The sequence below is a fragment of the Gorilla gorilla genome, chromosome 15 (assembly GCF_029281585.2).
Source record: "Gorilla gorilla gorilla isolate KB3781 chromosome 15, NHGRI_mGorGor1-v2.1_pri, whole genome shotgun sequence".
Lineage (NCBI taxonomy): Eukaryota > Metazoa > Chordata > Mammalia > Primates > Hominidae > Gorilla > Gorilla gorilla.
In genome coordinates this window covers 35,332,130-35,359,059 of record NC_073239.2, presented here as the reverse complement: position 1 = coordinate 35,359,059, position 26,930 = coordinate 35,332,130, and the positions used below count along the sequence as shown (strand labels likewise).

The 26,930-nt window shown below is 44.4% G+C and overlaps 1 protein-coding gene across 2 annotated transcripts in view; it reads left to right on the top strand.

The window, feature by feature from the left end:
- The window catches only part of RPGRIP1 (RPGR interacting protein 1), a 63,278-nt gene that overhangs the window by 18,179 nt on the left and 18,169 nt on the right, over positions 1-26,930 (top strand). Inside the window, exons 6-19 of one of the 2 annotated variants that reach the window (XM_063698260.1) lie at positions 1,298-1,403; positions 4,163-4,186; positions 5,395-5,541; positions 6,004-6,077; positions 11,238-11,392; positions 13,807-13,967; positions 15,057-15,200; positions 15,654-15,804; positions 18,404-18,856; positions 19,018-19,169; positions 19,617-19,959; positions 21,408-21,592; positions 22,210-22,413; positions 24,026-24,164. In XM_063698260.1, coding sequence (XP_063554330.1) covers positions 1,298-1,403; positions 4,163-4,186; positions 5,395-5,541; positions 6,004-6,077; positions 11,238-11,392; positions 13,807-13,967; positions 15,057-15,200; positions 15,654-15,804; positions 18,404-18,856; positions 19,018-19,169; positions 19,617-19,959; positions 21,408-21,592; positions 22,210-22,413; positions 24,026-24,164 — 2,438 coding nt within the window. Of the gene's footprint in view, positions 1-1,297; positions 1,404-2,107; positions 2,376-4,162; positions 4,187-5,394; positions 5,542-6,003; positions 6,078-11,237; positions 11,393-13,806; positions 13,968-15,056; positions 15,201-15,653; positions 15,805-18,403; positions 18,857-19,017; positions 19,170-19,616; positions 19,960-21,407; positions 21,593-22,209; positions 22,414-24,025; positions 24,165-26,930 lie in introns of those variants that run through there. The other variant, XM_055362392.2, reaches the window with a different exon arrangement.

The following is a 26,930-nucleotide window of genomic DNA, read 5'->3' as shown; positions in this document are numbered from 1 at the left end:
TAATAGTCTTTTTTTGTTTGTTTGTTTGTTTTTTTGTTTTTTTTGAGACAGAGTCACACTTTGTTGCCCAGGCTGAAGTGTAGTGGCACCTTGTCAGCTCACTGCAACCTCCATCTTCCGGGTTCAAGCAAATTCTCCTGCCTCAGCCTCCTGAGTAGCTGGGATTACAGGCCCCCACCACCACACCTGGCTAATTTTTGTATTTTTAGTAGAGACGGGGTTTCACCACGTTGGCCAGGATGGTCTTAATCTCTTGACCTCGTGATCCAGCTGCCTCAGCCTTCCAAAGTGCTGGGATTATAAGCGTGAGCCACTGTGCCGGGTGTATTTTACTATTATTATTATTATTATCATTATTTTTTGAGACAGTCTCACTCTGTTGTCGCCAGGCTGGAGTGCAGTGGTGCAGTCTCGGCTCACTGCAACCTCCCCCTCCCAGGTTCAAGCAATTCTCCTGCTTCAGCCTCCTGAGTAGCTGGGACTACAGGTGCGCACCACCACACCCAGCTAATTTTTGTATTTTTAGTAGAGATGGGGTCTCACTATGTTGACCAGGATGGTCTCAATCTCTTGACCTCGTGATCTGCCCGCCTCAACTTCCCAAAGTGTTGGGATTACAGGCCTGAGCCACCGCACTCGGCCACTATTGTTATTTTTTGAGACAGAATCTCACTCTGTTGCCTAAGCTGATTTCAGCTCACTGCAACCTCTGCCTCCCGCAGTTCAAGCGATTCTCTTGCCCAGTGTCCATAGCTGGGATGACAGGCTTATGCCACCACACCCATCTCACTTTTGTATTTTTAGTAAAGACAAGGTTTTGCCATGTTGCCCAGGCTGGTCTCCAACTCCTGACCTCAGGCCATCTGCCCGCCTCAGCCTCCCAAAATGCTGGGATTATAGGCGTGAGCCACGGTGCCTAGTTCATAATCTTCTTTTTAAGTTTTCTAGCACATTCAAACCTCACTGGTTTCTCTAAGGAAACGGCTGAGACCTAGCTTGACATTGCAAGGTTTGTGGGAAATTATGAACACCATCATTTAAAAAAGTAGTTATTATCTTTTCTCATAACATAAGCTTAAGGTTAATGATCTCTATCAAATCTTGGCTGGCGTGATGAGAAATGGGAGAAAGGAGATTATTTACTAGACTGTACATACACCACATACTTGTGTTCTAGTGTGGGTAAGAGGGGAAGGCAAGAGACGAGGGAGGTATTCTCACTGGGGTATAGTCAAGGAGAAAATGTCTTTAATTCTATCCATGTTCAGACAGAATAATTTAGCACCTTTCTCTGCAGAGCTTCTATTAAAGAGAAGGTAGAGCTGATTCAACTTAAGAAGCTCTTACATGAAAGAAATGCTTCATTGGTTATGACAAAAGCACAATTAACAGAAGTTCAAGAGGTGAGTTGCCATCATCAGCTGTGCTTTCTTGGTGGGAGGAAACCCCAATTAAGAGATTCATATTATTTTCTCCATTTTACATATGAGAAGCCACAATTCAGAAAGACTGAGTTACTTGTCTAAGGTCACACAATTTATAAGTGATATTCAAATCCAAGCCTCACAACTCGGAGTCTATGCTTTTCCCAGTATTTCCCATTAGTTCTCTATTAAGAGGAAGGCTAAAGCTCTGCCTGCTAAGGTGAAATAAAGTGGAGTTAACTTGTGTAAGGGTTACGGTCCCCTACAAAGACCACAGCCAGAATGTGATTAAATTAGGACGCCAAAAGCAGTCACGGGGAAGGGAAGGAAACTAGCCTTTTAATTAGCACTTTCTGTGAGCTGTACTCTGTCCCAGATATTTACAGTCATGATCTTTTTTAAGCCTGACAACAGCCCTCAAGGTAAGTACATTTAGCATTAGCACACATTAGAAACTAACATCTGATTGGTGGAAATAGAGTATCAAGGGTCAAAGTAAGGTCAGCACCATCCTTTTATTGAACAAATATTTATCCAGTACCAGGAATTGCAAAGCACTGGGATACAAAGATTACAAAGATAAGTAAGAAAACAACTGCCTTCAAGGAGTTTATAGGAGTGAGAGAACAAGTAAACAAATTCAACTATCCTATGCAGGGTATCGGCAGGACACAAAAGAGAGAGTAGTCAGAGCCACCAGTGGGTGAGGTGCTGCTATGGCTGATAAGTGGAGGAACACCAGGGCTCTTGTCTCACGCGAATTAGATAAAACGACAGGGACACAGGTGGAGCGGCTTTAAGGAGCGGAGAGTTTAATAGGCAAGAAACAAAGGAGAAGAAAGACGGAAGAAGCTCCCCTGTACAGAGAGAGAGGGAGAAGGACTCCAAAGCAGAGAGAGGAGACCTCATGTGCCGGGAAAAGTGGCTGCTTATATGAGTAGGCAGGAGGAGGTAATGTCTGATTTGCATAGGGCTCAGGGGATTGGTTTGACCAGGCATGTCACTCATGTAGCCTGTGGAAAAAACTGGCCCTCCTACCCTAGTCTTTTAGTATGCAAATGAAGGGCGCCATGATGTTCTACACACGTGGGGATATGTGGGGGTGGCCATGTTGCCAGGTACAGGTCGGGGCAAGGACAGGAAGACAAGGGCGGGAATCGCCATGTTTGGGTGGACCCAGTTTCTAAAGACCTGTATTTGCATATCAAAGGTTGCCTTCCCGGCTGTAAGAGCCAGGGCTTTCCTGCTAGACAAAAAACGTTTCTGGAGCTGCTTTAAAGGACGAGAAAACTTTCCAAGGACCCCTTTTCCTATCTGCCTAAAATTATTTTTAATAACTCCTTTAACAGTGCCAGATCAGAAAAGGATTAATGACTGGGTGCGGTGGCTGGAGCCTGTAATCCCAGCACTTTGGGAGGTCAAGGAGGGAGGATCACTTGAGCTCAGGAATTCGAGACCAGCCCAGACAACATGGCGAAACCCCATCTCTATCAAAAATACAAAAATTAGCCGGGCATCGTGATGTGTGCCTGTGGTCCTAGCTACTCTGGAGGCTGAGGCAGGAGGATTGCTTGAGTGCTTGAGCCCAGGAGGCAGAGGTTGCAGTGAGCCGAGATCCTGATACGGCACTTCAGCCTGGGTGACAGCGTGAGACTTTGTCTCAAAAAAAGAAAAAAGAAAAGGATTAATAAAGGAATAGATTTGTGAGTTAAATACCGAAATACTAAAAGATTAGCTTGTGTTAATAAGTGTGTAAGAGAAGGGGGGGCTTTCCATGAGAGCAGAGGTGAGAAACATCAGGTCTGGTCATGAAGGACACACTAAGAATTTTTTTTCTCGTCATTAAAGACAGAACATGCTAGGAATTTAGACTTTATCCTACAAACAGCAGAGAGCTGTGTGAAAGGGTTTTAAGCAAGTTGATATGATCAATTTTTTTCTCTCTCAAAAAGATTATTTGACCTTTTTTAAAAAATAAAAAATAAATTAAAAAAAAAAAGGTTGGGAGGCTGAGGTGGGTGGATTGCTTGAGGTCAGGAGTTTGAGACCAGCCTGGCCAACATGGTGAAACCCCGTCTCTACTAAAATACAAAAATTATCTGGGTGTGGTGGGGGGGCACCTGTAATCTCAGCTACTTGGGAGGTTGAGGAAGGAGAATTGCTTGAACCTGGGAAGCCGAGGTTGCAGTGAGCCAAGATTGTGCCGCAGCACTCCAGCCTGGGCAACAGAGTGAGACTGTCTCAAAAACAAAAACGAAAACTTACCTCTCATATTTGCTACAAGGATTAAATGAGATAATATATGTGAAATGATTATAATGATCATGATGTGGCAGGTAATGAAACACATAGTAACACATAGCAACTACTCAACTAATTATAGCTGTTGTTATGACCATTCTTTTTTTTTTCTAAAACTGAAGAGATCTTTCTGAAGCGTGCTAAGTAACAGTACCTAATTTAAGATTAAACATTTTTCTTGGCTAATCCACCAAGTACAATGCAAATGTGAATAAATGACCCTTCATTCTTTTTTGAGAAATGGTGTGAATGATTGCAGTCACAGACTACTTGGCAAGCTAGGGCAGGGGAAAAATAGCAACAATTAGTAAACAAGTACACAAATTGATTTGTGGGATTTTTATAATGTCTTTAAAAATGTTAAGCATTATATTACAGTGATAAATATATCATGAAATTGATAAATCAATAAAATAATAATAATTTCTTTCTTCCAGGCATACGAAACCTTGCTCCAGAAGGTACTGAGAATTGAGTCTCTGTTTCTTAGTAACCAGAATAATCAAACCCAAAGAAATCTATGTTCATCTCCAAGTAATATAACACCAGAATTTAGCTAACTAAATCAATGTTATTATGTCATATAGTTTCTGTTAAAAATGATACTATTACGATTATCAAAAGATACACATACTTATTGCACTGTTTTCATAAAAATTGAAATATGAGATTGGAGTTGAGAAATATTTGGCATGGTATTTTTAAGCCTATTGCTGGAGCAAGTTATAGCATTTGCTCAAAACTTCCTAAGAGTATTCTTCTAGCATGTGTGAGGTGATGAGATATAACAAAGTTGTTGCAGGTATTCTCAGATGGTCTTAAATATTTGGCCCTATTCACCACTGTGAGTGGGCTGCATGTGAAGCTAGGTGAATGTCTGTGCTTAAGAATCACCACTAAGACAGAGTTCCAAACGAGACCACCCAGCTGTGCCTCACCAGAGGAGTCCGCCAGAAACACACACAGAACTTCTGGAGTTAACATGTCACTTGTCTAGGTACAAACGGAGTCATCATAAAAAAGCAGTCAAATAGCTTAGAAAGTGAAGGCAGCTTTGGAAGGTGGCAACTAATTTAAAGCTAGGGATTAATTTGAACCTTGAGAAAATCAAGGCTCAAGGGCCAGGCGCGGTGGCTCACGCCTGTAATCCCAGCACTTTGGGAGGCGGAGACAGGTGGATGACCTGAGGTCAGGAGTTCGAGACCAGCCTGGCCAACATGGAGAAACCCCGTCTCTATTAAAAATACAAAAATTAGCCGGGTGTGGTGGCTCATGCCTGTAATCCCAGCTACTCAGGAGGCTGAGGCAGGAGAATTGCTTGAACCCAGTAGGCGGAGGTTGCAGTGAGCCAAGCACTATTGCACTCCAGCCTGGGCAACAGAGCGAGACTGTCTCAATAAATAAATAAATAAATACAGGAAAAGAAAATTAAGGCTCAAATGATGAACTACAATTGCCCAGAATGGAAACCCTACCTACCAGGGAAATTATACTTCCAGAGAAATGCTAGGGTGAAAAACAAGGTTAATGAACAGTACAAAGGTAATAAGCTATTAATCAAAGTCATTCTTTGTGACATCTGTTAGAGAATGCTAGGGTTGCTGGTGTCTGGAGACCACTCGTGCTGAGTGATATGACCATTCCCAGAGGTACTTTCCTTTTGCCCCAGAATCAGGGAATCCTGAGTGCAGCCCATGAGGCCCTCCTCAAGCAAGTGAATGAGCTCAGGGCAGAGCTGAAAGAAGAAAGCAAGAAGGCTGTGAGCTTGAAGAGCCAACTGGAAGATGTGTCTATCTTGCAGATGACTCTGAAGGAGGTAAATAATAATAGTTGAAAGATACCATCTACATTTCAACTTCAGGGATGTTAGAATGTGTATCTTAGCAACAATATGAGTATTGTATTTTTTCAAATGACAAAAACGAAGCTCCGAGTAGTTAAATCATTTGCTTAAGATTACACCATTAGAGGGAAAGCTTGGATTTGTACTTATGTCTGTTTTCCAAAGTCCTTGCTCTTTCATAATGTTTTGCTGCTTCCCTAGCAGTAGAAACCCAGAAACAGTGAAGACTTATTTTGGAAAATCCTCATTAATCCCAATACAAGTTTCTAGCCGACCTTCAATTGGTTCAAGTCTTTCTAGTTGGATGGCTTCTCAGACACTGGAGATGGCGATAGAAAGCCTCTCACCCACGCCCCTCCCTGCCATGGACAGGGGAAATCCTGTGCAGGGGAATAGATTTTAACATTTTATCTCAAGGGCTACTATCACTCTTAGTTTCAGGAGAGAGTTGAAGATTTGGAAAAAGAACGAAAATTGCTGAATGACAATTATGACAAACTCTTAGAAAGGTGAGTACCACATTTGGGTCCCAGAGCAGCGTTACTATGAAAGACATTATAGAAAGTTCATTCCTAATACCTAGCATTAATAAATATATGGGGAAATTGGTACTCAATATTGTTAGTGAGAATATTAATCGGCAGTCTTTTGGAAGGGAATTTGACACTATTAAAATGTTAAATGTGCATATCCTCTTTCTTTTTTTTTTTTGAGATAGAGTCTCGCTCTGCTGCCCAGGCTGGAGTGCAGTGGTGCGATCTTGGCTCACTGCAACCTCTGCCTCCCGGGTTCAAACGATTCTCCTGACTCTTCTTCCTTTTTTTTTTTTAACCAGCAATTCCTTTTTTCTTTTTTTGAGACGTAGTTTCTCTCTGTCACCCAGGCTGGAAAACAGTGGCATTCTAAGCTTACTGCAGCCCCAGTCTCCCAGGCTCAAGCAATCCTCCCACCTCAGCCTCCCCAGTAGCTGGGACTACAGGTGTGCGCTGCCACACCTGGCTATTTTTTTTCTATTTTTTTTGTAGAGACAGGGTTTTGTCAGGTTGCCCAGGCTGGTCTCAAACTCCTGGGCTCAAGTCATCTGCCTGCATCAGCCTCCTAAAATGCTGGGATTACAGGCACGAGCCACCATGTCCGGCCCCCAAATTTTTTGGGGGGCTGGGGGGGAATCAAAATGAAAAAATTCTCTACTGTATGTGCAAATATATGTATATAATAAGAATGTTGCTGGGTGCAGCAGCTCACACCTGTAATCCTAACACTTAGGGAGGCAGAGGTGGGAGGATAACTTGAGCCTAGAAGTTCGAGACCTGTCTGGGCAATATAGTGAGACCCTGTTCTCCACAAAAAGAAAAAAAAAAAAAGAATGTGAATTACTGCCCTGATAGTAATAGCAAAAAAACAAAAACAAATAAACAAATAAAAAGGAAACCACTGATAAGAGATTGATTACATAAAGCATGTTGCATCCTCACAATGAAGTGCTATGCAGCTGTTAAAAATGAGTTAGATGGCCGGGCGCGGCGGCTCATGCCTGTCATCCCAGCACTTTGGGATGCTGAGGCAGCCAGATCACGAGGTCAGGAGTTAGAGACCAGCCTGGCCAACACGATGAAGCCCCGTGTCTACTAAAAATACAAAAATTAGCCAGGCATCGTAGCGCGCACCTGTAATCCCAGCTACTCAGACGGCTGAGGCAGGAGAATCGCTTGAACCTGGGAGGCAGAGGTTGCAGTGAGCTGAGATTGCGCCACTGGACTTCAGCCTGGGTGACAGAGCAAGACTTCCTCTCAAAAAAAAAAGATACATTGTAAAAAGAAAAAGCAAGCTGAAAATGAATATGTTAACTCTGACATGGTTTATGTTATGTATCTTTATGGTTCCACAAACCTTTAATGAGATAAGAGGATTAGAATAAGGCAAAGGGGCACCTTCACTTTTATTCTTTTTTTTTTTTCTCTTGAGATGGGGTTTCACTCTGTTACCCAGGCTGGAGTACAGTGGTGTCATCTCAGCTCACTGCGACCTCCACCTCTCAGGCTCAAGCAATCTTCCCACCTCAGCCTCCCAAGGAGCTGGGACCACAGGTGCACACCACCATGCCTGGCTAATTTTTGTATTTTTTGTAGAGATGGCGTTTTGCCATGTTGCCCAGGCTGGTCTTGAACTCCCAGGCTCAAGTGATTTTCCCACCTCAGCCTCCCGAGTAGCTGGGACCACAGCCACACGCCACCACACCCGGCTAATAGTTTCTATATTGTGCAGAGACAGGGTTTCGCCAGATTGCCCAGGCTGGTCTCAAACTCCTGGGCTCAAGTGATCTGCCTGCCTTGGCCTCCCAAAGTGTTGGGATTACAGGCATGAGCCACCGACCCTGGCCTATTCTATATGCTGATATATTATTCTAATTTTTCACAATGAGCATGTATTCATGCATTAATTTTATAATTAAAAAGAACTGGAAGTGGCCTGGCATGGTGGCTCATTCCTGTAATCCCAGCACTTTGGGAGGCTGAGGCAGGAGGATCACTGGAGCTCAGGAGTTCACGACCAGCCTGTGCAACATGATGAAACCCCTTCTCCACAAATTATTTTAAAAATTAGCCAGCCAGGCGCAGAGAATCACTTGAACCCAGGAGGCAGAGGTTGGGGTGAGCCGAGATCAGGCTATTACACTCCAGCCTGGGCAACAAGAGCAAAACTCTGTCTCAAAAAAAAAAAAAAAAAAAAAAAAAAATTAGCCGGGCAGCTGGGCGCAGCGGCTCATGCCTGTACTTCTAGCGCTTTGGGAGGCCAAGGCAGGCAGATTGCCTGAGCACAGGAGTGCGAGACCAGCCTAAGCAACATGGCAAAACACTGTCTCTACTAAAAATACAAAAAATTAGCTGGGCATGGTGGCAGAGGCCTGTAATCCCAGATACTTGGGAGGCTGAGGCAGGGCGAATTGCCTGGACCCGGGAAGTGGAGGTTGCAGTGAGCTGAGATTGCACCACTGCACTCCAGCCTGAGCAACAGAGCAAGACTCTGTCTCAAAAAAAAAAAAAATTGGCTGGGCATGGTGGCGTGCATCTGTATTCCCAGACACTCAGAAGGCTGAGGCAGGAGGATTGCTTGAGCCTAGGAGGTCAAGGTTGCATTGAGCCGTGTGCAGTGCAGTGCAGTGAGAAAGTGAGACTCTCAAACAAAAAAAAAATCTGTAAGTAAAAGAAAAAAGTTTTTAAAACTTAAAAGTGCCGGGCCGTGCGCGGTGGCTCATGCCTGTAATCCCAGCACTTTGGGAGGCTGAGGTGGGTGGATCATGAGGTCAGGAGATCGAGACCATCCTGGCTAACACGGTGAAACCCCGTCTCTACTAAAAATACAAAAAATTAGCCAGGCGTGGTGGCAGGTGCCTGTAGTCCCAGCTACTCGGGAGGCTGAGGCAGGACAATGTCGTGAATCCACTGCACTCCAGCCTGGGCGACAGAGCCAGACTCCGTCTCAAAAAGAAAAAACAAAAAACTTAAAAGTACCTTTTGATCTAGTAAAAGGCAGCAGGGGGTAGATTGAGGAGGTCTTACGGGAGCATCTGGGAACAACTAATGTTCTTCAGCTCAGTGAAATAAAGCAGTGTGGGGAGTATCCACTTTGATAGACATTACTCTGTGATAGACATTACTATTTGCCTCTCCACTTCATCACTCAAAATACTATTTTCTTGAGTCCTTACATGATATATGGTCAGGAAATGCCAAGAAATGTTAATACTTGCCTAAGTAGGTTATTTTTATTATTATTATTATTTTTTTTTTGAGGCAGAGTCTCACTCTGTTGCCCAGGGTAGAGTGCACTGGTGTGATCTCGGCTCACTGCAACCTCTGCCTCCTAGGTTCAAACGATTCTCCTTCCTCAGCCTCCCAAGTAGCTGGGACCACAGGTGTGTGCCACCATGCCTGGCTAATTTTTGTGGGTTTTTTTTTTTTTTTTGAGGCAAAGTCTCACTCTGTTGCCCAGGCTGAGAGTGCAGTGGTGCAGTCTCGGCTCACTGCAACCCCTGCCTCCCGATGTTTAAGCTATTCTTCTGCCTCAGCCTCCCGAGTAGCTGGGATTACAGGTGACTGCCACCACACCTGGTTAATTTTTTGTATTTTTAGTAGAGACGGGGTTTCACCATGTTGGGCAGGCTGATCTCCAACTCCTGACCTCAAGATCTGCCTGCCTCAGCCTCCCAAAGCACTGGAATTACAGGTGTGAGCCACCACGCCCAGCCAATTTTTGTATTTTTAATGGAGATGGGGTTTCACCATGTTGGCCAGGCTGGCCTCAAACCCCTGACCTCAGATAATCTGCCCACCTTGGCCTCCCAAAGTGCTGGGATTACAGGTGGGAACCATCCAGCCTGGCCGGTAAGTTATTTATTTATTTTTTGAGACGGAGTCTCACACTGTTACCCGGGCTGGTGTGCAGTGGCACAATCTCAGCTCGCTGCAGCATCTGCCTCCTGGGTTCAAGCAATTCTCCAGCCTCAGCCTCCCAAATAGCTAGGATTACAGGCACCTGCCACCACACCCAGCTAACTTTTTGTATTTTTGGTAGAGACAGGGTTTCACTATGTTGGCCAGGCTGGTCTCGAAGTCCTGACCTCATGATCTGCCCTCCTCGGCCTCCCAAAGTGGTGCAATTGCAGGCGTGAGCCACTGTGCCCAGCCTGGTAAATTATTTTTAAACCACATTTACTAAAATGATAAATAAGAAATAAGACATAAAAAGAAATAATTGTTTGATTATTAGTGTCATTTCATTTGTATGAATGACCAAGAACTAGCCATGTGGCTGGGCATGGTGGCTCACACCTATAATCCCAACACTTTGGGAGGCCGAGGCAGGCGGATCACCTGAGGTCAGGAGTTCAAGACCAGCACAGCCAACATTGTAAAACCCCGTCTCTATTAAAAATACAAAAATTAGCTGGGCCTGGTGGTGGGTTACTTTAATCCCTGCTACTCAGGAGGCTGAGGCAGGAGAATCGCTTGAACCTGGGAGGCGGAGGTTGCAGTGAGCCAAGATTGCACCCCTGCACTCCAACCTGGGTGACAGCTCGAGATTCTGTCTCAAAAAAAAAAAAAAGAAAGAAAAAAAAAGGAACCAGCCATGTGTATTTTATACTCAAAATGGGTCTGCTCTGACAGCTTGATACAATAGGGTGGAGGATACAGTTGTTGAAAAGTTTAATTCCCGCCCTTCAGCATAGTAATTTATAATCTAGGTCAAAGACAAATATTCTCTAAACTCACCATCGGTGAAGGTAGATGGAGGCATGGGGTTTGAGAAAAGGAAGATTTTGTTCCTCATTTCTAATCCAGCAGGCCTGAGAAGGTCTTGGTACATAGTTCCCTGACTAAAGAAAGCCATCATGGTGGAGAAGTTCCTTGGGAAATGGATATGACTTGGGGTGTTTGCTCAGTCAGATATCTGAGACCTAAACAGAAATGGTACTGAGCAATAACTCAGTAGGACTCAAAAGTTCCAAGGCAGTTGGTAAATGACAGTTATGAATAAAGCAAGGGCAGAAAAAAACATGTAGGTGAGAGAATGAGGAACTAGGTCCAGGAGATGCTGAAACTGGATAATAAAGACGTCATATCACACCCCTTGGGGTATCCATCTTAGAGCTTGCTTTCCGTTGCCAGCACGCTGGACAGCAGTGACAGCTCCAGTCAGCCCCACTGGAGCAACGAGCTCATAGCGGAACAGCTACAGCAGCAAGTCTCTCAGCTGCAGGATCAGCTGGATGCTGAGCTGGAGGACAAGAGAAAAGTTTTACTTGAGCTGTCCAGGGAGAAAGGTAGGCTGGACCTTGAAGAACTCTCTCAAATGTGGCATCCTCTACCTCTGGTTTGGGAGAAGATAACTTGAGCCATCATTTCTTCAATCCCCTCACTTGATCCTATTCTTTTGTGGGTTGTAGGTAACTAGAATGAGAACACTAGCAATAGATCAGTTCTACAATCAGGAAAACATGACACTTACCTACCTCTCATGTATACTTTTTCCTATATAATGTCTTTCCATTTGAGAAGATGCTAGTTTTTGTTTGTTTGTTTGTTTGTTTGTTTGTTTGTTTGTTTTTGAGGTGGAGTTTCGCTCTTGTTGCTCAGGCTCGAGTGCAATGGCACGATTTCAGCTCACTGCAACCTTCCCTCCCAGGTACAAGCGATTCTCCTATCTCAGCCTCCCAAGTAGCTCGGATTACAAGCATGCACTACCACGCCTGGCTATTTTTTTTTTTTGTATTTAGTAGAGATGGGGTTTTACCATGTTAGTTAGGCTGGTCGTGAATTCCTGACCTCAGATGATCCACCAGCCTCAGCTTCCCAAAGTGCTGGGATTACAGGCGTGCGCCACTGTGCCCGGCCTGCCAGTTTTTAATTTATTACGTTTTTTAAACGTTCAGTTTATTGAAAGTTTTGTTTTGTTTTGTTTTGTTTCTGAGAGAATCTCACTCTGTCACCCAGGCTGGAGTACAGTGATGAGATCTGGGCTCACAGCAACCTCTGCCTCCCAGGTTCAAGAGATTCTCCTGCCTCAGCCTCCCGAGTTGCTGGGATTGCAGGTGCCCACCACCACACCCAGCTAATTTTTTGTATGTTTTAGTAGAGACAAGGGTTCACTATGTTGGCCAGGCTGGTCTCAAACTGACCTCAAGTGATCCACCCGCCTCAGCCTCCCAAAGTGCTGGGATTACAGGTGAAAGCCACTACACCTGGCTGAAAGTATTGAAAGTGAATTTCTTTTTTTTTTTTTTTGAAAAGTATCTTAGGCTTTAATACTGCACATACACAAGTTCGAGTACGCTTGCTTGAAAACCTGGAGAGTCAGAAGCCATCCATGAGAACACTGAGCACCTTCTTGTCCCACCTTCCAGAACCTTGCCCCAGGTTCCAGGACTTCCTGGGCACCTAGCTTAATTCAGTTTGCATAATGTCCTCCAGGTTGAGCCATGTTGTCAAAAATGGAAAGTGAATTTCTTTACCTTTTGTCCTTCTCATCATTTTAGAGGTAACTGGAATACTTTTTTTTTTTTTTTGCCATCCAATTCTTGAAATTGAGTAGCAAATTACTATTCTTGGTTACCACTGCCAGTTCACCCCCGTCTTAACTCTTGGATCTCAGGAGATAGGTATTTGGAACATTTTTAAATACTGTCAAAAAGACCTTCATCTTACTACTTTTTCCTAGCCTGGACCTTAATATTTAGTCTTATCAAATTTATATCTCATCAAGTTTTAGTGTATTCAAATAGGGAACCGAAGGAAAAGAAATATGTGAAATCAAGAAAAATAGAGGCAAGAACCATGTTTAGGAGCACATGCCAAATTAGTATGTTTGAAGCACAAATGAAGTCTTGTAAGGACCTTCAGGGCAATCTAATTTAATCCCTTCTTTAATGCATGATGGAAATGATCTGCTCACTAAACACCGATTACCTTTGTTCCTTGAAAAACACACACACAGCCTGGTGTGGTGGCTCATGCCTGTAATCCCAGCACATTGGGAGGCCGAGGCCAGCAGATCACATGAGGCCAGGAGTTTGAGACCAGCCTGGCCAACATGGTGAAACCCCATCTTTACTAAAAACACAAAAATTAGCCAGTCGTAGTGTTGTGCGCCTGTAATACCAGCTACTCAGGAGGCTGAGGCACAAGAATCGTTGAACCCTGGAGGCATAGGTTGCAGGGAGCCAAGATCGCACCACTGCACTCCATCCTGAGTGATGGAGTAAGATTGTCTAAAGAGAAAAAGAAACACACACACACACACTGGAACACAGAAGTGCCCATCCTCCATCTAGGCCAGGGTGGGTGTGAAGATGGGTGCCGCGGAGAGCTAATAACCTAGAAGTCAGAATGGAGTTGGGGTGGAGTTGGTGAGATACTGGTTTCGATGCTGCTGTCAAAAAGTTTGGATTACCCTAGTCAAGTGATTCCCTTTCTGTTTTGTGTTGTTATTGATATTCCACTTTCCACTCTACCATTCTGCAGGTGTCTTTTGTTTTGTTTTCGGAGTGCAAGTAGTATCACCTCAGTTTACTGAGTCAATAAGCTAGAGGCCTCCTCTGTAGAAATAATAGAGAATTGCTTCTCAAATTTATAACATTAATTAAACCTTAGTGGGAAGATTAAATTCACACTTGATCTAACTCTGACCATGGTGATAAATAACTACAGAATTTCACATTTCTGGATTATTTTTCCCCAGCCCAAAATGAGGATCTGAAGCTTGAAGTCACCAACATACTTCAGAAGCATAAACAGGAAGTAGAGCTCCTCCAAAATGCAGCCACAATTTCCCAACCTCCTGACAGGCAATCTGAACCAGCCACTCACCCAGCTGTCTTGCAAGAGAACACTCAGATCGAGGTAAGAAAGAGCCTCTTTAAACAAACTAGTCCACCCTGCAGAAAGATCTCTGGCAAATATCTCTAGGGAAGATGATGAGATTAGAAAACTAACTAAATAATATTTTGTCCTGACTGAGGACACTCTTTTTTTTTTTTTTTTTTTTTGAGACGGAGTCTCGCTGTCGCCCAGGCTGGAGTGCAGTGGCGCGATCTCGGCTCACTGCAGGCTCCGCCCCCTGGGCTTCACGCCGTTCTCCTGCCTCAGCCTCCCGAGTAGCTGGGACTACAGGCGCCCGCCACCTTGCCCGGTTAATTTTTTTGTATTTTTAGTAGAGAAGGGGTTTCACCGTGTTAGCCAGGATGGTCTCGATCTCCTGACCTCGTGATCCGCCCACCTCGGCCTCCCAAAGTGCTGGGATTACAGGCGTGAGCCACCGCGCCCGGCCCACTCTTTTTTTTTTTTTTGAGATGGAGTTTTTGCTCTTGTTTCCCAGGCTGGAGTGCAATGGCGCAATCTCGGCTCACTACAGTCTTTGTCTCCCGGGTTTAAGCAATTCTCCTTCCTCAGCCTCCCGAGTAGCTGGGATTACAGGTGCTTGCCACCACAGCCGGCTAATTTTTTGTATTTTTAGTAGAGACAGGGTTTCGCCATTTTGGCCAGGCTGGTCTCGAACTCCTGACCTCTGGTGATCCGCCCAACTCAGCCTCCCAAAGTGCTGGGATTACAGGCACGTGCCACTGTGCCGTGCTTGAGGACACTTTTTGGAAAACTATGAGAAGGCTGAGCGTAGAGAACTTCATGAGCTCCACCCATTTCTTCCACTCTTTGCAGCTCATAAAATTTAGAATCTTTTTCAGATGAGGACTTGAAAAGATCTGTGGAAGAGCAAACAGCCATTAGTGGCTGTATCATCTCCCTTCACTGCTGCTACTGAACATGAGAACTAGGGGAAAGAGCACTTGCGAAGTCATACAGGTCCTTGTTTACATTTTGGAGTAGTTTCTGCTGCAGGCATTTTACTACTACCAACAACTGTTTTATGGAGAATCGTTATTACTTTACCTGTCATATTTATACTCCCTTTTACCAATGCGTTTCCCTCTACAGCCAAGTGAACCCAAAAACCAAGAAGAAAAGAAACTGTCCCAGGTGCTAAATGAGTTGCAAGTATCACACGCAGAGACCACATTGGAACTAGAAAAGACCCGGGACATGCTTATTCTGCAGCGCAAAATCAACGTGTGTTATCAGGTGCAAGGAAAGATGGTACAGGAAGGGGATGGATAATAGGAACGTGGGAACCACTCACAGGACTGGGAATGAAGCAAGACCTAAGTTTCCAGGGCTGATGCCAGGTGATGTGCTATCCTGAGCAAAAACACACAACGGCTGTCCTTTGAAGAACTTGAGGACTCACACGTGCCCACGGCACCTTGGCACTAGGAGCCAGTGATGGGGCCAGCCCATGCCAATGGCAAGCGTAAGGCTTCTGGGTTCAAATTTTGACAGTCCTAGGAACCACCCTACCTCAATGATAGCACAACTAGTCTTGGAGGGGTCTGCAAGGAAATCAAACCTTCTTCTAGTGGGTGAACCTGCCCAGCTAAGGATAGCAGTCTTCTTGACCTAGCCAGTGCCACATTTTTTATGCTCTTTGGTTTTAGGCCACTGAGATAGAAAAGTTCAGACATTATTTTGTTTCAGGAGGAACTGGAGGCAATGATGACAAAAGCTGACAATGATAATAGAGATCATAAAGAAAAGCTGGAGAGGTTGACTCGACTACTAGACCTCAAGAATAACCGTATCAAGCAGCTGGAAGGTACTTTAAGAAGCCATGACCTTCCAACATCTGGCAAGTCTTAGTCCTTTGTTCTCCTCACTTCGGGACCCTTCCACAGCTAACGCCTGTGTTCCATTCTGTGTACTTGTCAAGAAGGGTGCCTCTCATATCCTTAGCATATGACTTATCCCTCTTGTTCTTTATCCTATCATTTTTGTTGTTTTTTTTTTTGCTTGTTTGTTTTTGAGACGGAGTCTTGCTCTGTCACTCAGGCTGGAGTGCAGTGGTGCGATCTTGGCTCACTGCAACCTCTGCCTTCCAGGTTCAAGCGATTCTCCTGCCTCAGCCTCCCAAGTAGCTGGGATGACAGATGTCCACCACCATGCCTGGCTAATTTTTTGTATTTTTAGTAGAGATGGGGTTTCACCATGTTGGCCAGGTTGGTCTGGAACTTCTGACCTCAGGTGATCCACCTGCCTCGGCCTCCCAAAGTGATGGGATTACAGGTGCGAGCCACTGCGCCCGGCCCATCTTTGTTGTTTTAATACATGTTAGCAGCTTCTTTCCCTCCATCATGTTTTTCTGATTTCTCTGTAGAGTTTCAAGTGGGCCCAGCAATTGCTTCCAGGGGCTTAATTCTGTTGTAAGAATGAGTGTCACTGTTGGCTCTCAGGGTGGTGGTGTAACACACAATCTCTCTCTCTCTCTCATTCTTTCTCTCTTGCTCCTCTCCCCTGTCCCTCTCTCCTAGTCACTGTTTCCCCCAAAGCAGTTTCAGTCGGATAATAGAACTTCATCACTCATCTCCTGTTATTCTTGTCAGTGATTTCTCTCTTAAAATCTCTAAAATCTTTGTTGCAATTTGAGGATGCTGACAGTGACAGGGCAGCTGGCTGGACACTGAATGCAAGTTTCATATTGTGGTGCCTCCTATACTTAGTGTAGTCACTGCTGACCAGAGCCTGGTCTCAGGCTTGTTTGTCAAGACACTTGGCTTTGTTATTATACCCAGTGGTGAAAGATCTGACTCACAAAAACCAAATTAACCAGAAGCTGATATTTAAACCCAAATGTTTGTTATTTTACAATAGTGGCTATTCCATTGCTTCCATGAGGAACTTGGAACCACAGTTCAGGGCAGCCCTCTTTCGGGAAGCAAAAATCAGTAAGTAGGTTTCTTAGTGAGCATGGAATAGAATAAAGGGACATGGCTGGGCACGATGGCTCACACCTGTAATCCCAGCACTTTGGGAGGACGAGGCGGGCGGATTGCCTGAGGTCAGGAGTTCGAGACCAGCCTGACCAACATGGTGAAACCCCATCGCTACTAAAAATAGAACAATTAGCTGGGCATGGTGGCAGGCACCTGTAATCCCAGATACTTGGGAGGCTGAGACAGGAGAATCGCTTGAACCCGGGAGGCAAAGTTGCAGTGAGCCGAGACCAGGCCATTGCATTCCAGCCTAAGCAACAAGAGCGAAACTCTGTCTCAAAAAGAAAAAAAAAAAGAATAAAAGCACATAAGTGTCTCTGGGCCGTGATTTATCCATGTCAGGGTGAGTCTGATATAAGATCACTGCTCCTACCTATGTCTGAAGATTTATTTGCTTTAGCTAATAGTTCTTTGATCACTGGTAAGGCTAAAGAGTTTTTCTATGTTCACCAGTTATTTGTATTATTCCTTTTGAGAACTGACCGTTCCTATCCTTTGCCTACTTCTTAACAGTATCCTATTGATTTATAGAAATTCTTTTTATGCTGAGATTATTACTCCTGCATCATGTAATGCAAAATTTTAAGTATATTATATTTATATTAATCTTGTTAATTAAGAAAGTAGTCTCCTTATTCGTGTGTGTGTGTGTGTGTGTCATGAAGACATTCCGATGTGTCCAGAATATTTTATTCTACTGCTTTAACTCTTAAAATAGGACCTTCAGAAGCAGCACACTATGATGACTCAAATATTCCCCAGTTTGAAGCAGGCTATATATCAAAGTTTCTGATTGGTCGGACTTGGGAGATAATACCCAGATTTGCTAGACTGTCTACCTATCTTTGCATCCCACTGCCAATATTTCCTACCTCTTTCCAGTAAGTCTCTTTTCCCACTTTTTACTCCATTACTCTTTAACTTATAATGTACTTTTTGCCTTCTTATGTTGAAACCAAATTCTGAACAGAATGAAAGATCTCCTGACTGACCTGGCTAGAGAAGGAGAAGCATTTCTTGGTGGGACTCAATGTAATGTCATAGACACTATGTCTGCAACTTGCTATTATCTCCACGGCCAATATACCAAACTTGTAGAAATATTCATGTTTTTGTGTTGCTAGTACTTCTCTTATGGAATTACCAGTTAATCATAGGGCCGCGATGTACACCAAAACAATGTCATATATAAGATAAAATGTGCCCCCAGTGTTTTCCTAAGTTTAGCATCTACTTTCCAGTCACTCCTTTTGTACCTTCTCCCTAAAGCTGGCATTGGATTATTTGGCTATCAGAATTCAATGCTCCTGGTTGTCCTTCTGTTGCTTTTCCTTTTGAATCACGTGGTTTCTTGAAATAATCACAACTTGGACTTCCACCATGTTTTGTCCACCCTCCTCTACCCTAAGAAAGAGCTCCCTACCCTTTAACGGATAGGCAGCTTTCTTTCCCCTCTAGAACAGCTCAAAGATGTCGCTTATGGCACCCGACAGTTGTCGTTATGTTTGGAAACACTGCCAGCCCATGGAGATGAGGATAAAGTGGATATTTCTCTGCTGCATCAGGGTGAGAATCTTTTTGAACTGCACATCCACCAGGCCTTCCTGACATCTGCCGCCCTAGCTCAGGCTGGAGATACCCAACCTACCACTTTCTGCACCTATTCCTTCTATGACTTCGAAACCCACTGTACCCCATTATCTGTGGGGCCACAGCCCCTCTATGACTTCACCTCCCAGTATGTGATGGAGACAGATTCGCTTTTCTTACACTACCTTCAAGAGGCTTCAGCCCGACTTGACGTACACCAGGCTGTGGCCAGTGAACACAGCACTCTTGCTGCAGGATGGATTTGCTTTGACAGGGTGCTAGAGACTGTGGAGAAAGTCCATGGCTTGGCCACACTGATTGGTAAGTGCTGTTGGCTTCCTGCGGCTCCTAAGCACCAATGCAGAATTTCCCAAAGCCTACAGTTGCTTTTCTGGTGATTTCTTATTTTCTTCCTTTGTCTTGTTCTTGATCCTTGCCACACCATCTGTATTCCCCCTGCTTTCACACTTTCTGCTACCCAGGAGCTGGTGGAGAAGAGTTCGGGGTTCTAGAGTACTGGATGAGGCTGCGTTTCCCCATAAAACCCAGCCTACAGGCATGCAATAAACGAAAGAAAGCCCAGGTCTACCTGTCAACCGATGTGCTTGGAGGCCGGAAGGCCCAGGAAGAGGAGGTGAGAAAAAAGATGTGCCGAGGCATCTCAGAGGAGCCTCAGCCAAACAGCTCATGAGAACAGTTCAGTCTTCCACTCTCAATAAGTATTTGTTGAATGTGAATGAAAGAGAAAACTGTCACACCACAACTAGTCTGGATTATTCCCTTGGTCAGGCTTGAGTCTGAAATGAAAGTATGCCTTTGGAGCGAGCTACATCCTTCATCCTTGCTGTGAACAGAATAGCTTCTCTGTGCCATTCTCTAAGTTAAGTAGTGAGTGCCAGTATCTCCCTGAAATAACTGCCAGAGCCAGTTTGCAGGCAGGTGAAGATCATTAGGTTTCTTCCTGATCCAGTTGGGATAGCTGTTCTCTAGATCGTAGCTCTTCCTCACCACAGATCCTAGGCTTCACCTACAACACTCTCAAGCTGCCCTTTTCCTCAATCCATGACCAACATCTTTCCAGTTCAGATCGGAGTCTTGGGAACCTCAGAACGAGCTGTGGATTGAAATCACCAAGTGCTGTGGCCTCCGGAGTCGATGGCTGGGAACTCAACCCAGTCCATATGCTGTGTACCGCTTCTTCACCTTTTCTGACCATGACACTGCCATCATTCCAGCCAGTAACAACCCCTACTTTAGAGACCAGGCTCGATTCCCAGTGCTTGTGACCTCTGACCTGGACCAATATCTGAGACGGGAGGCCTTGTCTATACATGTTTTTGATGATGAAGACTTAGAGCCTGGCTCGTATCTTGGCCGAGCCCGAGTGCCTTTACTGCCTCTTGCAAAAAATGAATCTATCAAAGGTGGGAGTTCGAGGTTATTACATCTTCACGCCCTCTTCCCAGTGTTGTCTCCCTGTCCTGATTCTACTTTTCTTTGATTACTTGCTTGAAACAGTCTCTCTTAAAACCTGAAGATAAAGGATTTAGAATATTGTCAAGAGCAACAGAGCAGAAGACTTAGAGCCTCACTACTTGTGTGGAAACACTGGCTTCTTCTGCTTCTTTTCAGCCACAAAGACAACATTCCTAAGTGGGTAGAGCCAGCAACCTGAATTCTATACCTCTGTATCTGAATAAACTTCTTTGTTTTTTGAGATGGAGTTTCGCTCTCGTTGCCCAGGCTAGTAGCTGGGATTACAGACATGCGCCACCACACCCGGCTAATTTTTGTATTTTTAGTAGAGATGGGATTTCTCCATGTTGGTCAGGCTGGTCTTCAACTCCCGACCTCAGGTGATCCTCCCACCTGAGCCTCCCAAAGTGCTGGGATTACAGACATGAGCCACCGCGCCTGGCTGAACAAACTTTTTCAAGCTGTGTAATGCTGTCTAGTATCTGTCTTTACTAAAGGCCTGTTGTTTCTTAGTGCATGACTACATAGATATCTGATTATAAACTGAGACCTTAACACGCCCCCATCATTCTCTCACTTCTTTTAAACACTGGACACAAGTTAGAGAGATTTCCACACCAGATCATGACAAACACAAATTTCTTGGATTTTTTTTTCTCCCAATGTGGAGCTGAGCTCCATACTGTCTTTCCTAACTTTTATACCTAGGATTATGGGGGTGTACCAAGAGGGGTCAACTCTTTGACTACAGTCCTGGGAGGGTGAGGTGGGGGGTATCCATGTTTTCCTTAGGAAGTGGGGATAGCTGCAGCCAGAAACAACCATATTTAACAAGATTCTGGATGCTCCAGGACATGTGTGCAGCTCTCTCCTCAATACAACTGCTTAAAAAAAGGCTGACACTTCTGGACACAACTCCTTTGCCAAACAGGGGAGGCAGTATAAGCCATCTGTTAATCAGTGTTACAAATCAGACATCTGGCATTTCGAAAAAGCCATTTTGCTTAAGTTTTCTTGGGACCACTTGAGGGTAGAGATAACAGTTTTCTTGGTACAACTAAGGCACAGTAAGCATTTGATAATAGTAATAATAATGCAGCCTTGTTCATTGGCTGGATGACTGATGACAAGCAAGCTGTACTCCTTTTCATACACCTTTCACTATCTCTTCCTGAATCCTAGAGATAACCCATCTTCCCTGATTAATATTCTAACTGCACTGCTGTTTGATTTTACTTCTGAGTGTATCATCATCGTAATTATTTAATGGATGTTAATTAATTGCTGATAAAATATGTTGAAATTAAAAATGGGAAGGAAGTAGATAAGGTGCTGACAAATGCTCACTTGCTTATTTCATGTGATCAGGTCTTATTAATATCTGTTTGTTTCTCAGGTGATTTTAACCTCACTGACCCTGCAGAGAAACCCAACGGATCTATTCAAGTGCAACTGGATTGGAAGTTTCCCTACATACCCCCTGAGAGTTTCCTGAAACCAGAAGCTCAGACTAAGGGGAAGGATACCAAGGACAGTTCAAAGATCTCATCTGAAGAGGAAAAGGCTTCATTTCCTTCCCAGGTAACTCTCCAGGACTCCACAGGTAGCAGATCTCTGCCAATCCTATGGAGCAGATTTGAAGGAGACAGTATTATAGTTGAAGTAGGTGCAGTGGCTCACGCCTGTAATCCCAGCACTTTGGGAGGCCATGGCAGGCGAATCACCTGAGGTCGGGAGTTCAAGACCAGCCTGACCAACATGGGGAAACCCTGCCTCTACTAAAAATACAAAAAATTAGCTGGGCGTGGTGGCACATGCCTGTAATCCCAGCTACTGGGAGGCTGAGGCAGGAGAATCACTTGAATCCAGGAGGTGGAGGTTGCAGCGAGCCGAGATCATGCCATTGCACTCCGGCCTGGGCAACAAGAGCAAAACTCTGTCTCAAAAAAAAAAAAGAAAAAGAAATTCCCTCTGTGAGTGTCATGTGTCCTGTGAACTTAATATATATCCCTCATCATGCCATGAGACTACTGATGGAGCGAAAGCCTGGGTTTTACTGCGGAAAAGAGAGAGAAATAGCATTTCTCAGCTCCATGAGGAGAGAAATAAAGTCTAATGCTAGTTCCTAAATCCCTTTCTTGTGTTTCTAGCTTGTTAAACTACCATCTTGTAATGCTATCTCTGATCTTTCTATTCAGGATCAGATGGCATCTCCTGGGGTTCCCATTGAAGCTGGCCAGTATCGATCTAAGAGAAAACCTCCTCACGGGGGAGAAAGAAAGGAAAAGGAGCACCAGATTGTGAGCTACTCAAGAAGAAAACATGGCAAAAGAATAGGCGTTCAAGGAAAGAATAGAATGGAGTATCTTAGCCTTAACATCTTAAATGGAAATACACCAGAGGTAAGACCTTAAAAACTCTGAAGCACTAAATTGGGGGTTGTAGTGTCCCCAGATGTATTATTCTCAGAGGTAGAAGCAGAAGCAGACACACAAGATAAGCACTAATCAGCCGGACATGGTGGCTTCGGTCTGTAATCCCAGCACTTTGGGCAGTTGAGGTGGGCAGATCACCTCAGGTCAGCCTGGCCAACACGGTGAACTCCTGTCTCTGCTAAAAATACAAAATGAGGCCGGGTGCAGTGGCTCATGCCTGTAATCCCAACACTTTGGGAGGCCGAGGCGGGTGGATCACCTGAGGTCAGGAGTTCGAGACCAGCTTGACCAACATGGTGAAACCCTGTCTCTATTAAAAATACAAAAATTAGCCAGGCATGGTGGTGTGTGCCTGTAATCCCAGTTACTCGGGAGGCTGAGGAAGGAGAATCACCTGAAGCCGGGAGGTGGAGGTTGTGGTGAGCTAAGATCGTGCCATTGCACTCCAGCCTGGGCAACAAGTGAGAAACTCCATCTCACCAAAAAAAAAAAAAAAAAAATTAGCCAGGCATGGTGATACGTGCCTGTAATCCCAGCTACTCAGTCGGGAGGCTGAGGTAGGAGAATCGCTTGAACCCAGGAGGCGGACGTTGCAGTGAGCTGAGATTGTGCCACTGCACTCCAGCCTGGGTGACAGAGCAAGGCTCCATCTCAAAAAAATAAAAATAAGATAAGCCATAATCATAGCTATTTGTGGCTAGCTTTTGTTTCCACAAACACAAGTAGTTTAACAAACCCCTGGACTGTTCATTTCAATGTAATTTAATTCAGCATATTACGTACTCTACAGTTTATGCTTAAAGTTTTAATACTATATATATTTTTAAACAAGTACTCACTTTTTTTTTTTGAGACCGAGTCTCGCTCTGTCGCCCAGGCCAGAGTGCAATGGCATGATCTCAGCTCACTGCAACCTCCGCCTCCCAGGTTCAAGCAATTCTGCTGCCTCAGCCTCCCAAGTAGCTGGGATTACAGGCACGTGCCACCACACCGGGCTAATTTTTGTATTTTTAGTAGAGACGAGGTTTCACCATGTTGATCAGGCTGGTCTCCTGACCTCAGGTGATCCGCCTGCCTCAACCTCCCAAAGTGCTGATATTATAGGCGTGAGCCACCATGCCCGGCCAACAAGTACTAACTTTTAAAAATTAAAAAGAGCCAGTATTGTCTGGGCATGGTGACTCACGCCTATAATCCTAGCACTTTGGGAGGCTGAGGCATGCGGATCACATGAGGTCAGGAGTTCGAGACCAGCCTGGCCAACATGGTGAAACCTCATCTCTACTAAAAATAGAAAAATTAGTCAGGTGTGGTGACGGGCTCCTGTAATCCCAGCTACTCAGGAGGCTGAGGCAGGAGAATTGCTTGAACCCAGGAGGCGAAGGTTGCAGTGAGCCGAGATGGTGCCACTGCACTCTGGCCTGAGTGACAGAGGGAGACTCTGTCTCAAAAAAATAATAATAATAAAAATTAAAAAAATAAAAAGAGCTAGTATTTAAAAAGAAGGCAGGAAGGAAGGAATGAAGAAAGAGAACCAAGATATTACCAGCTATGTAGTATTGTTGTTCTTATTCTGAAGCAGGTGAATTACACTGAGTGGAAGTTCTCAGAGACTAACAGCTTCATAGGTGATGGCTTTAAAAATCAGCACGAGGAAGAGGAAATGACATTATCCCATTCAGAACTGAAACAGAAGGAACCTCTACATCCTGTAAATGGTATTGTCTTTTAAAATCTATTTTTTTCCTAGCACTTTGGGAGGCCGAGGCGGGCAGACCACGAGATCAGGCTTTCAAGAGCAGCCTGGCCAACGTGGTGAAACCCGTCTCTACTAAAAATACAAAAATTAGCCGGGTATGGTGGCACACGCCTGTAATCCCAGCTACGTGGGAGACTGAGGCAGGAGAATTGCTTGAACCCAGGAGGAGGAGGTTGCAGTGAGCCGAGATTGCACCATTGCACTCCTCCAGCCTGGGCGACAGAGCGAGACTCCATCTCAAAAAAAAGAAAAAATTATATATTTTTTCTGTTTAATCATTTAATTGTTTTGCCAAGCTAGTTATTTACTTTTCCCCTTCACCTTAGAATGCTAAAGTTTTCATGGAAAATTAGTATGTAAGACCTGAGGCCCAGTTTTGTGTTACAAGTGTGATGGTTGGGTTAACCAAGGCTGGAATTCTTAAATAAGTAACTTTCTCAGTGTTTATAAAATGTTATTTTGCCCCAGGATTTTTTTGTTTTGTTTTGTTTTTGAGATGGAGTCTCATTCTGTCTCCCAGGCTGGAGTGCAATGGCACGATCTCAGCTCACTGCAACCTCTGCCTCCCGGGTTCAAGCGATTCTCCTGCCTCAGCCTCCCAAGTAGCTGGGATTACAGGTATGTGCCACCATCGCTGGCTAATTTTGTATTTTTAGTAGAGACAGGGTTTCTCCATGTTGGTCAGGCTGGTCTCAAACTCCTGACCTTAGGTGATCCGCCCACCTCAGCCTCCCAAAGTGCTGGGATTACAGGCGTGAGCCACTGCACCGACCTAGTTTTGATTTTCTCATTAAAACTGTTTGTTGGCTGGTTGCGGTGGCTCATACGTGTAATCCCAGCACTTTGGGAGGCATGGGCAGGTAGATCACCTGAGGTCGGGAGTTTGAGACCAGCCTGACCAACATGATGAAACCCCATCTCCACTAAAAATACAAAAAATTAGCTGGGCATGGTGGCATCTGCCTGTAGTCCCAGCTGCTGGGGAGGCTGAGGCAGGAGAATTGCTTAAACCCAGGAGGCAGAGGTTGCAGTGAGCTGAGATTATACCACTGCACTCCAGCCTGGGCAACAGAGCGAGACTCCGTCTCAGTACAAAAAACAAAAAACAGGACAGTGTTTGTCTTGATTATTGAGTTTTTGGCACCCCTTCAAATTTTATGCCTAAGGTCAGTGCCTCACATGCCTTCCTCTAGTTCTGACAGTGGTCAGAATAGTGGTTACTGCTAGGAGAAGGGGAAGAGGGTTATCAGGAAAGGACACCCTTTGGGCATCTGGAGTGCTACCAGTGTTCTATTTCTTGGCTGAATGGTGATAGAGATGTTCATTTTACAACAATTTAATAAGTTGAACATTTATATTTCATGGGCTTTTCTATGTGCTTGAAAAATTTAATAATGAGAGGAAAAATATAAAGGTAGATATGGAAATATTATGAAAAGAGAGTCTTTACTACTTAAAATTTTCTAAATCTCTAGAAGCATTATATATATATATATATATATATTTTTTTTTTTTTTTTTTTTTTTTTTTTTTGAGATGAAGTCTCTCTCTGTTACCCAGGCTGGAGTGCGGTGGCACAATCTCGGCTCACTGCAATCTCTGCCTCCCAGGTTCAAGCGATTCTCCTGCCTCAGCCTCCAGAGTAGCTGGGACTACAGGTGTGCCCCACTATGCCCGGCTAATATTTGTATTTTTAGTAGAGACTGGGTTTCATCATGTTGTCCAGGCTGGTCTCGAACTCTTGACCTCAAGTGATCCACCTGCCTCAGCCTCCCAAAGTGCTGGGATTACAGGTGTGAGCCACCACGCTTGGCCTAAAAGTATAATTTTTAAGCTTTTGAATGTATTTGGCATAACTTCTTAAATGGGAAGAGCATAAATGATTTTTCTCATGAGAAGGATAATTTTTCTATTGATTGTGTAATCTGATTTTTCCGTCAAAGTTTACTCAATGTAAGGAAGGTTAACAAGAATAACTAAGCCCAAAATTTCCCAGAGCCAAGTTTACATGACTGGCAAGAAATCCTGGTTATAAGAGAACAATTCCATTCTTATGATTTGCAGACAATGGAATATTATTTAGTCATAAAATAGTAGAATAAATAGTAACAGTGTATCTAGATAGCTTCAGTGTATCCAGACCTGAATGCGGGGTTCCAGTTATCTCCATACTCCCAATTTACATTTCGTCAGGTATTTGATTGAGTATAATCTATATCCACTAGCTTTTTCTCCTTGTAGAATGTGAAATATGGGATCAGAAGGTAATCTAAACCTCATGTACTATATGGTCATCTATTTATAGTCATAAATAATAAAAGAAGACTATTTCTGTGGAAGCCTAATTGTTAGTTATTGTTTTAATATCGCTGTTCTCCGTGAATTTCAAAAGATCAAGACTGGCCAGGCGCAGTGGCTTACACCTGTAATCCCAGCAGTTTGGGAGGCAGAGGCAGGCAGATCACCTGAGGTCAGGAGCTTGAGACTAGCCTGGCCAACATGGTAAAACCCCGCCTCTACTAAAAATGCAAAAATTAGCCAGGTGTGGTGGTGGGTGCTGGTAACCCCATCTGAGAAGCTGAGGCAGGAGAATCGCTTGAACCTGGGAGGCAGAAGTTGCAGTGAGCAGAGACCATGCCATTGCACTCCAGCCTGGGCAACAAGAGCAATGCTCCATTTCAGAACAAAAACAAAACAAAAACCTCAAAAGCACCAGTTGGTACCC